General features: G+C 42.0%; 1 protein-coding gene across 1 annotated transcript in view; it reads left to right on the forward strand.

Moving 5' to 3' along the window:
* The window catches only part of LOC139416075 (semaphorin-3E-like), a 58,893-nt gene extending 43,184 nt beyond the window's left edge, over window positions 1–15,709 (forward strand). Inside the window, exons 3-17 of the mRNA XM_071164337.1 lie at window positions 5,029–5,088; window positions 5,663–5,782; window positions 6,799–6,892; window positions 7,538–7,654; window positions 10,146–10,291; window positions 10,447–10,561; window positions 10,684–10,753; window positions 10,906–11,050; window positions 12,412–12,637; window positions 12,872–12,963; window positions 13,090–13,131; window positions 13,353–13,519; window positions 13,760–13,830; window positions 13,988–14,121; window positions 14,232–15,709. Of these exons, the coding sequence (XP_071020438.1) occupies window positions 5,029–5,088; window positions 5,663–5,782; window positions 6,799–6,892; window positions 7,538–7,654; window positions 10,146–10,291; window positions 10,447–10,561; window positions 10,684–10,753; window positions 10,906–11,050; window positions 12,412–12,637; window positions 12,872–12,963; window positions 13,090–13,131; window positions 13,353–13,519; window positions 13,760–13,830; window positions 13,988–14,121; window positions 14,232–14,783 (2,151 nt within the window). The 3' untranslated portion in view covers window positions 14,784–15,709. The remainder of the gene's footprint in view (window positions 1–5,028; window positions 5,089–5,662; window positions 5,783–6,798; window positions 6,893–7,537; window positions 7,655–10,145; window positions 10,292–10,446; window positions 10,562–10,683; window positions 10,754–10,905; window positions 11,051–12,411; window positions 12,638–12,871; window positions 12,964–13,089; window positions 13,132–13,352; window positions 13,520–13,759; window positions 13,831–13,987; window positions 14,122–14,231) is intronic.
* The last annotated feature ends 584 nt before the right edge of the window (window positions 15,710–16,293 follow it).

Here is a 16,293-nt window from a genome sequence, read left to right on the forward strand (position 1 = left end):
CAGATGAAAACCAGTCAATATTTAGGTCCCCAAGAAAGTAGACCTCTCTGTTTACATCACATACATCATCAAGCATTTCACACATATTAGTTACATACCTAAAATGCCTTCAAACTCAACTCTGAACCTCAAAGCTAGTTCCACTGCTTTTTTCATTGTTCCCCTTTAATCAGGGACTGATTTAGATCTGTGGCACCAGGTGTGTGCAATTAATTATCAGATATTAAATTAAACTAGCAGGCTCCGGACATCATAGAGTAAGAGTGAAATACCCCTGCTATAATGTATTAATTAAAGGAAAATTCTACCCCAAACTATCTTTTGATATTTGTTTCATTCGTCCATTATTGACATAGTCATACATGGATGATTTCTGTATTTTGAAAGGTACATATCTTGAAAGCTTGATAGCTGACAACAAAATATTTTGGGAATATGTCTATCTTTGATAAGCTACCCATGAAAGGTCTGAAAATAGCCCACATTAAAACAGTACCAGTCAAAAGTTTGGACAGACCTACTCATTTAAGGGTCCTTCTTTATTTTGCAGCAGGCCTGATTCACACAGTCTCCTCTGAACAGGTGATGTTGAGATCTGTCTGTTACTTGAACTCTGTGAAGCATTTATTTGGGCTGCAATTTCTGAGAATGGTAATTCTAATGAACTTATCCTCGGCAGCAGAGGTACCTCTGGGTCTTCCATTCCTGTGGCGGTCCTTACGAGAGCCAATTTCATCACAGCGCTTGATGGTTTTTGCGACTGCACTTGAAGAAATATTCAAAATTCTTGACATTTTCCGCATTGACTGACATTCATGTCTTAAAGTAAGGGTGGACTGTCATTTCTCTATGCTTATTTGAGCTGTTCTTGCCATAATATGGACTTGGTCTTTTTACTTCTGTATACCATCTCTACCTTGTTACAACACAACTGATTGGCTCAAATGCATTTAAGAAGGAAAGAAATTCCACAAATGAACTTTTAACAAGGCACACCTGTTAATTGAAATGCATTCCAGGTGACTACCTCATGAAGATGGTTGAGAGAATGCCAAGAGTGTGCAAAGCTGTCATAAAAAGCAAAGAGTGGCTACTTTGAAGAATCTAAAATTAAACATTTATTTTGATTTGTTTAACACTTCTTTTTCTTTATCAAAATGCATTTTTTGGGGGCAGAAATGCCTTCTCGAACATGTGAACTATCACGTGCCTTAATAATAAACTTGCATACCATATGTAAATATTAATTCAATTCAATTACAAGCCTAGTTGGTTTCGCCAAAGAAAAGTAATGCAACCTTCCCACTAGCCATGATTGGCTGAGATAATGAGTGGGCTTGACATGCCGAGAGATGATAGCATGTACAGTAGCACCCTTCTGTCTATTTGAGCTGGTCAGTACAGTGGTTGCCAACTAAACGTTTTGAGATTATGCTGCAGGATTTAGAGGTCATTTGTTGTTTAGTACAGTACCCTGTGTCACTGCTTCATTGCTCTAGACCAGCGCAAGGGAAGTTAAAGTACTGATGGTTCTTTTGGGTCCCAGGGTGATAGTGTGTCTCTAACTGACAATGAATGGGCAACATAAACCAAATAGAATGATAATTGTGCACAACTTCAAAATTGCATTTCAATGAACTGAATGAGGAGGATGACTTTAGAACAACAGTTTAAGAATTGATATTCCTCTGTCCTGCATACGCACCTGGAAAAATACACTTCTTTTTGTTTCTACTTGTCAGTAGAAACAAAACTAAAACTTAAACCGAAAATGTTCAATTATATTCCATGATATTCTTAAGATATATGTGTTGACTGAATATAAGCAAGTGATGTCTGCTAAATAATCAATTTGAAGGCACAGTCATATAGCCTCGACACTTCGTAAAGCTGAGTGACTCACTCATTCATGGCTTTGGATCAAAATAAATAAGTACCAACATTCTTAGTCTTTAATAAAGAAATGTTTTGGTTATCCTGACCTGGACACCATGCCCATTACGAGCTATTAGCAGGACAATAGACTCTTGCCAACACCTCTCTGAATGTTGATACCTTGTGCAAGGCAATTGATCAGCATTAAAAACTTTGGTGCTGGATGCTCCCGAGTGGCGCAGCGGTCTAAGATACTGCATCACATTGCAAACTACATTGCTACAGATGCTGGTTTGATGCTCATGCCGGATGTGACCTGGAGAGATAACAAACTGAATTTATTTACAAATTAATAAGAATGTCTGACCCCATGTTCAAGAATCACCTTTTTCCTCGTTCATTTCATGTTATCTCTGTTTGGGTATTGGTTATCTCCATTTGGGTATTGGTTAGACTACAATTAAGGTGTGGAAATGTTAGGATTATTTTGCTCTTACGGTAGTACTGTAGCCTAGTCCTGACGGGTCTCGTTGTACAGCACTATTATGGGCTATTTGCAGGACAATAGACTCTTACCAAGAGGGAGGTTAGGGGGAGAATTGTATCAACAAATGTATTTCTTAGTTAGGTTGACTGTATCACAACAGGCCGTGATTGGAAGTCCCTATGGGTGGCGCACAATTGGCCCACCCATAAAAAAAACAAAACATAAATAAATAATTATAAATAACAAACTGGCTTGATTTAGAAATTAGTAAGAATGTCTTACCTCACGTTCAAGAATGGCCTTTTTCTCGCTCACTTTCAGTCATTTGTAAACTAAATAATCTCCAAAATATAGTTATTTTTTAGACAAGCTATAGAAAGTTGTTTGGAATTTCAGTTTAATCCACCAGAAAAGACAGAACAAATAATCCAACAAATATTGTCGTTATACTTAAATATACTAATTGATCGACCAAAAAAAATATCAATTGGAACATTTAACATGTGGAAGGGGGAAAAAATATGATTAACCCTGTTAACACATTAACTCTGTTCACAAGTGTAGCAGGCTGTGAATTCTGCAAACAATGTTTCTAGGATGGGCTATTAGCAGGACAATACATGTATATATTGGGCATATTTGTATATATCGGTCATGGCTCCTAAATGGGCAAAGTGGTCTAAGTCACTGCATCTCAGTGCAAGAGGCATCACTACAGTCCCTGGTTCGAATCCAGGCTGTATCACATCCGACTGTGATTGGGAGTCCCAGAGGGTGGTCACCATTTGGCCCAGCGTTGAACGGATAGGTTATTTGACAATGAAATAAATTATTAATACATTTAGAATGATATAAAAGCACCTTAGAAATTCTCACAGATCGGATTTGCCCTAACGGAAAATACCCCTTCAATATTCATTTAGAATCCTCCAATCCTTTGAATCTAATTATTGTAGGCCTGCCGTAGGTGACATGAGTCTCACTAGTGTTGAGTAATGCTGTGCTGTTAAAAGTGGTGTCGGTCTTATTTATTTAAAAAGCATATTGAAGTTAGAAGCAATAGTAAGAAGATAGAAGCAGATAGATAGAAGTATTTTAAGATAGAAGTATTTTAAGCAATAGCCAAAATCAAATCAAATCAAATTTATTTAGAAAGCCCTTACATCAGCTGATATCTCAAAGTGCTGTACAGAAACCCAGCCTAAAACCTCAAACAGAAAGCAATGCAGGTGTACAAACACGGTGGCTAGGAAAAACTCCCTAGAAAGGCCAGAACCTAGGAAGAAACCTAGAGAGGAACCAGGCTATGAGGGGTGGCCAGGCCTCTTCTGGCTGTGCCGTGGATATTATAACAGAACATGGCAAAGATGTTCAAATGTTCATAGATGACCAGCAGGGTCAAATAATAATAAAAATAACAATAATAAAGTCTACCCGCTGTGGTCAACTATTTCAGCATCGTTTCATGCTGCTCTGATACAAGCATGGGGACTGGTCTTGATAAATCAATGAGATTTTTTTTTTTTATCTCCGCAGGTTGAGAACAAATGAATGGAAATATACAGTATTATACAGAGACATGAGTGCATGGAACTCTCTTCCGTCTTATATAGTGCAAGTGAACAGCAAACCTTGTTTAAAAGAACAAATAAAGCAACACCTCACGGCACAACGCCTCTCCCCCATGTGACCTACTTGTTGTGTGTATGTACTGACATGTGTGTGAAACTGATAGATGAGCACATACACACACATTACACGTTCATGTTTTTAAATGTATCTAAATTGGAAAGTATTTTTTTTTGTCTGTAATGTATTTTTCGTTAGCTGTCGCCATTGGCATTGGCTAATGGGGATCCTAATAATTCAAATCAAATCAACAATGGACAAATTAAACAAATACCAAAAGTTAGATTTCCTTTAATGTAGTAACGGGTTCCTGGAGGAACCTTGGACTGGAGGCATGGCTTAGTAGGGGCCTGGCTTTTAGATATATTTTTTTGTGCCACCCTTTCAAGTAAATGTAATTCCTGTTCATCTGTTCTGTTCTATTGTCATCACATGTTAAGGTTGAACACTGATAGTTGTGTAGCTTCACTGAGGCTTACAGAGGAGAATGAGTTCCTCAAGAGCCTATGCAAATCCCAAAGTTGGAATAGTTACCACTGTATTACCATATGTAATCAGCATTGTTTATATCGGAAAATTGACATTTGCAGTGTATGAACTTATCATGATGAACAAGAATGACATTTACTCTAACGGGTGCCCAAAAATAACTATCTGAAAACCCCGCCTCCAGTAAGCCAAGCTGCCACCTCTGCAATATATTATTAAAAATGTACTAAATTGAACCCCTCCCATCCCATAAAGGTTCATCAAAGAGTTCCTTGAAGACTCTTTTCAGAAGGGTTCCTCAAGGAACCTTTTTGAGCAGTTTTTAGAACCCTAAAGGTAGGGTAGCTTTAATTCTAAGAGTGTAGTTCAGACACTTCAGGATGGTTATGGTGGTTATGGAGACCTTTTGTGGTTCAGTCCACCCATAAACAAACGTTAATTACAGGATGTTATGCTGAACACTCAGACAGAAAGTGTGCATGTGTGAGTGTGTGTTTGCATGTCCGTATGCATCTGTTAGTGTCTTATTTATTGTCATCTCTCATCAGATTGACTGGGCCAGCTCTGAGTCACAGGTAGAAGATTGTATGATGAAGGGTAAAGAGAAGGTAACAGAATCTGATGTACATCTACATCTGTCATAGTTTACCCTACATATATGCAGTGTGTTCGATATCTGTCTTGCCTAATACTTACTGAAACTACATACTGTGTGCCATTCATACTGCATACTATTTAGAACGTACTGTTTTGCAAAAATGTATGCCGTAACAATAAATATCAACATACTAGGCTCACCCATACTGAGAATGCGACATCTAATGAGCATGTGCGTTGTTTCCCGCCATTTGAGCATTTTGGTACAGCACAGCCTCATGATTATCAGCTGATTATCAGCTGTGTTAAACACATGGTTCTGAAAAGACAATTATCTTCCTCAATAACGTGAAAGGAATTTGTACCACATAAAATCCCAAAATTAGTATGATATCTTGACATTTAAAGCATACTCATAAAAAATATAGATATAATGACATACTGTACTATAAAATGTTCTATTTTCGCATACCTAATCAGCCTACAATTTAAAATGCAAGTACAGATATTCGGACACGCCATACACTTCAAGTTACCTACCTAACCTAACCTCCCCTCTGTCTCCCTCTCCCCCCTCCCCTACAGCCAGAGTGTGCTAACTACATCAAGGTGTTGCAGCAGTTTAACACAACACACCTGTTGGCCTGTGGAACAGGAGCATTTAACCCTCTCTGTGCCACCATCAGGGTGGGACATGCAGGACAGGTGAGCAGGGATGGGATTTTTTTCCTTGTAGTTATTGCAAATAAGGTTGATATGCGAACATATAGAAGGACATGCTGCTGTTTTGGCTCAGTCTCGTCATCTGTTCTTTAGACACCGGCAGTCTTTCCTGAATGAGCTGTAAAAACCTCAACACGCCCAATGGTCAATTTATGTTTCCTCAGAGAGAGACAGGGAGTTGGTTTATTCATCTGAAGGAGATACACATAGAGACACAAGGTGTGACATTATTGATGTTTGTGTGTCCTTTGAGAGAGAAAGGGAGAGAGGAGAGAGGGGGAGGAGAAGAGAAAGAGGAAGTTGGTATTGATAGTTAGTCTGTGTACTCTGAGTGAGCGAGGGAATGTGTTTGTCTGGATTGTAAATGAGTTTAATTTATATCATCCCCTGTCTGTCTGAGAGGACCTGTGACAACAGCACCAGCAGGGAAAACAAACCAGTCTCCCACAAGACTTCAGTCAGAATAAAGAACAGAACATGCTATGGCTAAGGTCAAGCTCAGGGATGTCAATGTGTCACTACACCAAATACCCTTGTTTTGTACTGCTAATTATCTGAAGACTCTTGTCACTTCCTTGCCATTCAGAGTATCTAAAGACTTGTATCTGTGATGAAAAAGCAGCTTTATCGTATTACTGTTTGATAATGGTAACACAGGGGTGTCAATAGTTAATAGAGACTAGCAATTCTGACTGCCACTGTGTCCAGCCTGAGACATCCCCCCCTGTTTGCTGAGAGGTGCTTCTAATAACGGTTGCTAGATGTTGGAACATATCGTGACACTCACACCTCACCATTGTCAAAGCCCCCCAAGCTCTTCATTGTCCCTGCTTTATATACTGTTAATGTACTTGTTTATATGTGACACTATGATTAATATATTTTTAAAATTTGATCACACCAATACGTACTCGGAAACAGGCCATTTTACGAAGTGTGTGTGCATTTGCGAGCGAGCATGAGTGTGTGTGTTCTCACTGATACGTTTTGGTCCCCAGGCCAGACAGTTTGAGCTGGAGGAGCAGAGTGTAGAGAGTGGAAGAGGGAGATGTCCCTATGACCACAACAGCCCCGTAACTTCCACCCTGGACAGTAAGAAGACCACACACTACAAGACATTATCACTTCTGTTGTTTCACTTTCTACCTTCTTGTGTGTTTCATGATATATTATTTTCTCAATAACTCTCTGTCTCAGGCACACTTAGCCCTAACCCTATTAGAAGACTGATACTCTAGTAGAATTGCTGTTATTGAGTATATTGCACAGTGCTTAGAGCAGCGTTTCCCAAACTCGGTCCTGGGGGCCCCAAGGGGTGCACGTTTCAGCTTTTGCCCTAGCACTACACAGCGGATTCAAATAATGAACTCATCATCAAGCTTTGATTATTTGAACAACTGTGTACTAGGGCAAAACATGTTTGGGAAACGGAGGCTTAGAGGCAGGTTTAGTTTTAGCACAATGCTGCCACCGTGTGGAAATAACTCATTATAAATCCGTTATTTTCAGATTGCGATAAATAACCAAACAAAAAATTACCAAACATAATTTGCAATTGATTGTAATTTTGTTCTTAATTCAATTTAATGTGTGGAAAATGAGGTGTTAACTGATTAAACATCTGGTTTATTATGTTTTTTCTGTGTGTGTGTGTGTGTGTGTGTGTGTGTGTGTGTGTGTGTGTGTGTGTGTGTGTGTGTGTGTGTGTGTGTGTGTGTGTGTGTGTGTGTGTGTTAGGAGGAGAGCTATATATTGGCCTGTATACAGACTACTGGGAAAATGATGCAGCTCTGTGTCGACTGAACAACCAAAGCTACACACGCACTGAGAGAGACAACAGACAACAGCTCAACGGTCAGTGGCCAGGCATTTCTCATTACTACTTTCTGTTTGATCTCTGGTACTCACCAACACATTTTGTTGTGTTACAGCCTGAATTCAAAAGAGTTAAAAATAAAAAAATCTCACCCATCTACACACAACCCCATAACGACATAGTGAAAATATGTTTTTAAGCATTTGGTTACTCTAGTAATTAAACCTTGAGTATCTGAAGCCCACGGATATGGATAATCATTCTTTACCCCGGCCTTACATCTGGTGACAGCGGTGGTTCTTTCAAGACTGGAAGCTAATGAACTCCCCGGGTTTTGGACTTTCCTAACTGCATTTGGAGCTGATTCGGAGCTTCTCCCTATCTAGCTTGTCGATGTACTGGAGTTTCCCAACCTGGTTGGTGGTTCTGTGCTAAAGAGTTTCATTGTGAGTGACATCAGCAATGCTTATGACAGCAGGACTTCAACATTGGTTACTGTGACTACTTCCAGCAACATGAGACGACCCCTGTGCCTGTATTTTGTCTGCCAATGTTTTTATTGAAAAGTATCATGTTGGACGTTGTTTTGCCCATTGTCCACATGCTATTTTTGCTAGCTAATGTTAGATGACCATCTGTTTGTGTTAGTTATCTAGCTGGCTAGATAGTAGCTAGCTTTACCTACAAGTTCTGGACAGGAGGAGTTTGTACGTGCAGATAAATGTTTTTCTCTCTCTGTCATCTCTGCCTGCGTACATGTACATACTTCCCCCCCCTCATTTTGTGCTGCTGAGGCTGTGGGGAACTCAGGCACATTGTGGGACTAGCTAACTGTGGATGGTGTCATTTGAGGAAAGGAAGAGATCGAAGAGGAGACATTCGGTGGTGTACCTGTGGGGCCTTTTGCCGAGGCATTGCAGGCTTGGCCAGTGACTGGGGACGACTGCTGTGGAGCAAGAGGTGCCTAGAGCACTACGGCGATGGTAGCACACTACAACATGGGCCTACCAACAACATCCAGGCCACCTGACCTACTAGTCATCATTCACTTATTGAGTGGGCATGGACCTAAAGGAACACACACATTTGCTTAAAAAAAGAAAGAAGATAATTTCGTACTGTGCTGTTGTGTTACTTTCTGTTAATATTCTAGTCAGGCCTGCATGTCATCTAAATGTTGTAGTGATATTGTTGTATGTTGCATGTGGCATTTCGAAAGACTCTACGTTTCTTTTGCAAAGGGAGTACTGTGGGACCGTAATTGGAGGACTTTCATTTTTATACCAGATGATGGGGCTCTGGGGTATAAAGATCAGGGGTTGCTGAGGATGCGCTAGTTTAGAGTTTGGTGCCAGCTCTCAGCTCATATTATTTATCCTTCATGTAATTTGTCCCCTGAAGTTGTTTGGTTGCTCTAATAATTAAACCTTGAGTAATATCTTAAGTTGCAGTGCCCATGAATAATCATTCTTTACCCTGGCCTAACACTAGTTAGCATTGGCTCACAAAACTATGTCTAACTTCCATCATACTGCACACAGAGACATAAAAATGGTATCCATACGACTTCATCTGACTCTGGGTAGGTAGAAAAATAGCTTAGTTGCCAGAATCTCGCATATCCCTTCTAAAGGGATACATTAGGATTTTGACAATTAGGCCCTTTATCTACTTCCCCAGAGTCAGATGAACTCATGGATACCATGTGTCTCAAATCAAATCAAACATTATTTGCCACTTTCGCCGAATACAAGTGTAGACTTTACCGTGAAATGCTTACTTACAAGCCCTTAATCAACAGTGCAGTTCAAGAAGAAGGAACAATTTACTAAGTAGGCTAAAATAAAAAGTAATAATAAAAAGTAACACAATAAGAAAAACAATGACGAGGCTATATACAGGGGGCACCGGAGTCAGTGTGCAGGGGTACAGGCTAGTTGAGGTAATCTGTACATGTAGGTGGGGGCGAAGTGACTATCCATAGGTAACAAAACAAACAGCGAGGAGCAGCACTATACAAGAGGGGGGGGGGGGGGGGGGGGTGTCAATGTAAATTGTCTGGTGGCGATTTTTCTGAATTGTTCAGCAGTCTAATGGATTGGGGTTAGAAGCTGTTAAGGAGCCTTTTGGTCCTAAACTTGGCGCTCCAGTACCTCTTGCCATGCGGTAGCAGAGAAAATATTCTATAACTTGGGTGACTGGAGTCTCTGACAATTGTATGACAGCACCTATTATATAGGTCCTGGATGTCAGGAAGCTTGACCCCAGGGATGTACTGGGCCGTTCGCACTACCCTCTGTAGCGCCTTACGGTCAGATGCCGAGCAGTTGCCGTACCAGGTGGTGATGCAAAGTATCCTTTTAAAGTAACAAGTATTTGCAAGAATATTAATAACAAGGACTTTTCACATGGTATATTGTATATGCTCTCTACATAAATGTAGAAGTATGTTATATTTTCCTGGAGGCAAAGTGAACTTTGTAATCCTGCGGTCACATTCTCTTTCTGAAACTGTCATGTTTCCTCTAGAGCCTAAGTTCATTGGGTCAGTGGTGATTCCTGATAACGATGACAGGGATGATGACAAGGTCTACTTCTTCTTCACGGAGAGAGGGATGGACGCAGAGGGGGTTAATAACAAGGCTGTTTACACCCGGGTGGGACGGGTCTGTGCGGTAAGAATTGCACAAATGCTCTGTTCTATTCTGCATGCCAGCATATCCATATACTGTATCATGTCCTCCCTTCCTTCGCCTCCTTCCAAATCTAATCCAGTTCCTTCCCTCTCCCTCTCCCCCTCTCCTCTCCTCTCCCCTCACCCTCCCTTCAGAATGACGAGGGAGGTCAGAGGATGTTGGTGAATCGTTGGAGCTCCTTCCTAAAGACCCGTCTCATCTGCTCTGTGGCTGGACCCAACGGCATCGACACACACTTCGATGAGCTAGGTACGGCTGTGTGTTCGTGTGTGCTTCCTAGAGAAGGGGATACACCTATAGTACTTTCACTTAATGGAACCCTAAATCTATCTCTCTCTCTCTTTCTCTCTCCCATGTGTGTTTCATTTCAGAGGATGTATTTGTGTTGAAGAACAAGGATGAGAAGAATCCAGAGATATTTGGCCTCTTCAGTACTACAAGGTCTGCTGAGAGAGTCACGTGTGTTTTTTCAAAAAAGTACTGGTATATTGTATTGAATATCTTCTCTCTCTCTCTCTCTCTCTCTCTCTCTCTCTCTCTCTCTCTCTCTCTCCCTCTCTCTCTCTCTCAATCTACACCCCTCCTCTCCTCAGTGCTGTGTTCCAGGGCTATGCAGTGTGTGTGTACCACATGGATGTTGTGAGAGCAGCATTCAACGGCCAATTTGCACACCGGGAGAGACCAGAGCACCACTGGACCCCATACAAAGGCCGGGTCCCCTACCCACGCCCCGGATCTGTGAGTTACAACCTACAGCTACAACATATACTGACTTATCAATAGGCTTTACATTACCTGATTGGCTCTCCATACCCGATAAGTAAGGATCCATGCACTCCATAGTTGGTGACATCAAGAAAAGTGTAGTTTAGGAATTTTCTAAGTTGCACCTACATTACAGCAAACTCCATACTGTATATCCAAACAATATACTTTCAATAATGTCTTTCAAAAATGTGATATTCCAGCAGCAGCATTGTACATTCACAGCACTCCCCTTATGCCTGTGTCTGTGGCAGCTGCCCTTTGCAGAGAAAGAGTGTTACAGGTCGTTATACAACATTTCCTGTGAATGTCAGAGCTACTGTAGCTGTCTCTGCAGGTCACATCAGAGAAGAGGATAATCAGTGCTATCATTATACTGCAACACACAGCTTCAATAGTAACCATTCGAGTCTTTGACATTGTAACGTTTTTTTTTCTTATTCATATGTTGCTTCTCCCCCATTTCTTCCACTCTCTTCCTCTCTCTCTCTCTCTCTCTTTTGTCCCTCTCCATCTCTTCCACTCTCTTCCTCTCTCTCGCTCTTTTTTCCCTCTCCATCTCTTCCTCTCTCTTCCTCTCTCTCTCTTTTTTCCCTCTCCATCTCTTCCACTCTCTTCCTCTCTCTCTCTCTCTCTTTTTTTTCCCTCTCCATCTCTTCCTCTCTCTTCCTCTCCCTCTCTCTTTTTTCCCTCTCCATCTCTTCCTCTCTCTTCCTCTCTCTCTCTTTTTTCCCTCTCTATCCCTTTTCCCTCTCTCTCTTCCTCTCTCTTCCTCTCTCTCTCTCTTTCTTCCCTCTCCATCTCTTCCTCTCTCTCTTTTTCCCTCTCCATCTATTCCACTCTCTTCCTCTCTCTCTCTCTCTCTTTTCCCTCTCCATCTCTTCTACTCTCTTCCTCTCTCTCTCTCTTTTTTCCCTCTCCATCTCTTCCTCTCTCTTCCTATCTCTCTCTTTTTTCCCTCTCTATCCCTTTTCCCTCTCTATCTCTTCCTCTCTCTTCCTCTCTCTCTCTCTTTTTTCCCTCTCCATCTCTTCCACTCTCTTCCTCTTCCTCTCTCTCTCTTTTTTCCCTCTCCATCTCTTCCACTCTCTTCCTCTTCCTCTCTCTCTATTTTTTCCCTCTCTATCCCTTTTCCCTCTCTATCTCTTCCTCTCTCTTCCTCTCTCTCTCTTTTTTCCCTCTCCATCTCTTCCACTCTCTTCCTCTTCCTCTCTCTCTCTTTTTTCCCTCTCTATCCCCTTACCCTCTATCTCTTCCCCTTCCTCTCTCTCTCTCTTTTTTCCCTCTCTATCCCTTTTCCCTCTCCATCTCTTCCCCTTCTTCTCTCTCTCCAGTGTGCCAGTAAGGTGAACGATGGTGGGTTCTCAGGTTCTAAGGAGTTCCCTGATGAGGTTCTGCGTTTTGTGCGTTCCCACCCCGTCATGTCCAGCCCGGTCCTGCCCCTCCACAAGAAACCTGTCCTACTGCAGACGGAGCCAGGAGGGAGGAGACTAACCCAGATTGCTGTGGACCGCGTCCAGGCCCAGGATGGACACTACCACGTCCTGTACATAGGCAGAGGTATGCACACTGACACTACACTATGATCATCCAGTGCTGTGTATCACCAAGGTTATAGCTCCCTCCACTGATCACATGCAGAATTACAATCACAATCTACAGGAAGGTAAGATAGGCCTACCAAATAGACAGGCACTGACATCCCAAAACAAAGCATTTGACTATTTGGATGTCCTGGGTGGTTGTATTGGTGAAGGTGTGATATTTACATCACTTAAATACTCTCTCCCGTAGACGACTCTGTTGTGTTGAAGGTTATCAGCATCTACAACAAAGACACAGACACCATAGAGGAAGTACTACTGGAGGAACTGCAGGTGTTCAAGGTACTGCTGTTATTTAGCGCCACCATATGGCAAAAGATGGCCATTGCATCAATTACACATTCTTGGCACTCGACAATTTGATTTGTTTATGGAAGATCAAAATGTTTTCATGTTATTTATTTCTAGGTCCCTGTGCCAATAACTGAGATCATCATATCTGCAAAACGAGTATGACAACTATTTATCATGTTAAAATCATAGTTACTAACATTGTTTTGAAGCATGGTTGTTTAAAACCGCAGTATCTTCATCTAGCCACAAGATGACAGTGTATTGATTATCCGAATGTCGGGAAATGTAATGACAGTAGGCAAAGCGTTTTATGATGTTGATATTTACAAAAATGTGTACCTCTGTTAATTTTGGTCCCTGTGTTGTTGTTTTCATAGCAACAGCTCTATGTGGGTTCTGAGGTGGGTGTGGCTCAGGTGAGGCTCCATCAATGTGAACTGTACGGGTCAGAGTGTGCCGACTGTTGCCTAGCCAGGGATCCTTACTGTGCCTGGGATGGACTCACCTGCTCACGATACTACCCTGTTGGGGTCTACACCAAGAGGTGAGACAGAAACACAAACCTCATACACAAAGACACACAGGCATGTACAGTCACACACAGACATATGAACATGTGCACAGCGGTGCAGAGGCATCACATAGCAATCATTAGCACCGCTATCCTGCCTAATCCCCTCCTTCTTTCTCATCATCCCTTCCCGTTCTTCCCTTTGATGCCACTATGTCCTTATCTCACTTTCCCAAATGCCCATTTAACAGCCACTCCCCCTCTCTCTCTCAGCAGACGATTCAGACGACAGGATGTTCGCCATGGCAACGCTGTACAGCTATGCAACGGGCTGCAGATTGATGGTCAGTCTGTGTGTGTGTTTGGGGGTGTGTGTGTGTGGGGGGGGGGGGGGGGGGTAGAAAGTAATTACTCCTTGGCCAATGGCCTTTGGCCTGCTGAGGTAACAGAATGGTCACTGCTGAATTGTGTGTGTGTGTGTGTGTGTGTGTGTGTGTGTAGGGGAGAAGTACCAGGGTGCGGAGGAGAGGCAGGTGTATGGGGTAGAGAATAACAGTACTCTACTGGAGTGTACCCCTCGTTCTCTACAGGCCAGAGTTCTGTGGTACATACAGAGAGGTCCAGACAGAGAGAAGGTGAGACAGACATATATAGATACTGTATATACATATACACCACTTTCCTCCTTTCTTCCTTACTTTTCCATCTCTCCTTACCTCCCCTCCCTCTTCTCTCCCTCCCCCAGGTCAGAGGTGATGAGAGTGTAGTCATAACGACCCACGGGCTGTTGTTCCTGATTGTGCGGATTGGGGACGCTGGCATGTACGTGTGTCAGACGGTAGAACACGGCTATGTCCACACCCTACTGAGGATAACGCTTCATGTGCTGGGAGGGGAGAGGGTCAGTGCCCTGATACACAGGACAGGGGAGGAAGGAGAGGAAGAAGGGGAGACCACAGCAACCTCCTGTCACCTTCCCATAGATTCCCCTCCAGACCTCCACACTGGTTCCAACTCTGACCCCACTTCCAGACTACCAGGAGCCCTACCAGGGTCCTCCCTGGCCCCCGCTCCAGCTCCAGGCCCTACCTCTCGGCTGTGGTACAAGGAGTTCCTCCAGCTTATAGGATATCGAGATACACAGCGGCTGGAGGAGTACTGTGAGAGGGTCTGGTGCTCAGAGAAAAGACGCAGGAAGACCAAACTTAGATACACCCAGCCCCTGGGAAGAGGAGAGAGGAGGGCAAGGGGGAGGGGAGAGCCTCACAGAACCCCCAGACACACCATGGACACCTGAGAGGAGGGAGAGAGAGGATAGAACAACCACACACACACAATGGGCCAGTTTTTTGTTGTTGTAGAGAATGCTACTTCCAAACTAAGCTAAAAACGTGACACTTTCTTTTTTTTAGACTTTACCGTAACGTCTTCTTCCTTCTTATAACCATATTACATGTTATGTCATATTGTGTTTTAACCTTTCCTTGTTTCTGCTGTAATCTTTGCCACTGGTGCAAATGCTGAGTGTCCGTCAGAGGAAAGGCACATAGAACAGATGAACTATTTATAACAACGTGGCCTTAAGACCACAGTGCTGACAGCTTCTCTGAACGGACATAGTACAGAAGATTCATAGCCATCCCAGCTGAACCCACAGATAGCGAACATTCAAACCGATTCCTCAGAAATAAAATGTTTCTAGAGATGCACTTGAGCTGCTCGGTGTTCAAAACCACTGGTTAGAAAATACACAACGTTACGGTAAACACATTCTTTTCTTGCTTTGAGTTTATTAATGGTCTAGAACTGATTCATTCAACTGGACATTGTACTCTATTATTGTTTTACTGTATAGTTGGTAAAGTTGATGATGTACGCAAGTATTTCCTACTATACTTTGTCAGTTAGTTTGGTGTGACTTGTCGGAGATTGAGGAGATCTAGATGAGTTGACATCATTGAATTATTACAGTAACGCAAAATTGTGTCTGCGGATCCGAGAATAGCTTCCATAATAAATACCACGGAACTTAACATTTGAAAACAACAATAATAGTTTTCATAATGTACTATTGATGATGGAAAAGGGATTATATAACATTTTATAGACGTACCCCTCAATAAAAGTTTTAGATACTTGATCTGAGCCATTAGAAATCTAATTATATCCACAGTGTATCTCAACAGATGCATTTTCTCTTCAATAAATGGACAACTTAAATGTGAACTGCAATCAACTGGTAGTTATAGAGTTGGTTGATTAGTATTCATATCAGCTGTCTGTCTGTCTCTCTCTCTCTCTCTCTCTCTCTCTCTCTCTCTCTCTCTCTCTCTCACTCTCTCTCTCTCTATCTGCTGTCAGTAATGATGCTACAGATGGGGGTTCATAATAACCATAGCAGAAGACAATCGACGTCGCCATATTTTCCCTCCCAAATAAGGAAGAACGCCACAGTGACCATCCAAGCATGTCATTGGCTAGACCGAGGAGCCTGTCTCATGAATATTCAAACCTATTGGAGGAAATCAACCGTTTTATATTCTGACAGCATAACATTTATCAGGTTTCCATTACAATCCCTCTTTTATATGGAGTCTTTTTTGAAGTCTTTAAATTACATTATTCCCGCAGTCATCATCATCCTGAATGTTCTCTGAGTTTTAATAATGAACAAAAATATAAATACAACATTAAAGTGTTGGTCCCATGGTTCATAACCTGAAATAAAAGATTCCAGAAATGATCCATACGAACAAAAATCTTAATACTCTCAAATGTTGTGCACAAATTTGTTTACATCACTGTTA

This window comes from Oncorhynchus clarkii, chromosome 1 (genome assembly GCF_045791955.1).
Source record: "Oncorhynchus clarkii lewisi isolate Uvic-CL-2024 chromosome 1, UVic_Ocla_1.0, whole genome shotgun sequence".
Taxonomy (NCBI): Eukaryota; Metazoa; Chordata; class Actinopteri; order Salmoniformes; family Salmonidae; genus Oncorhynchus; species Oncorhynchus clarkii.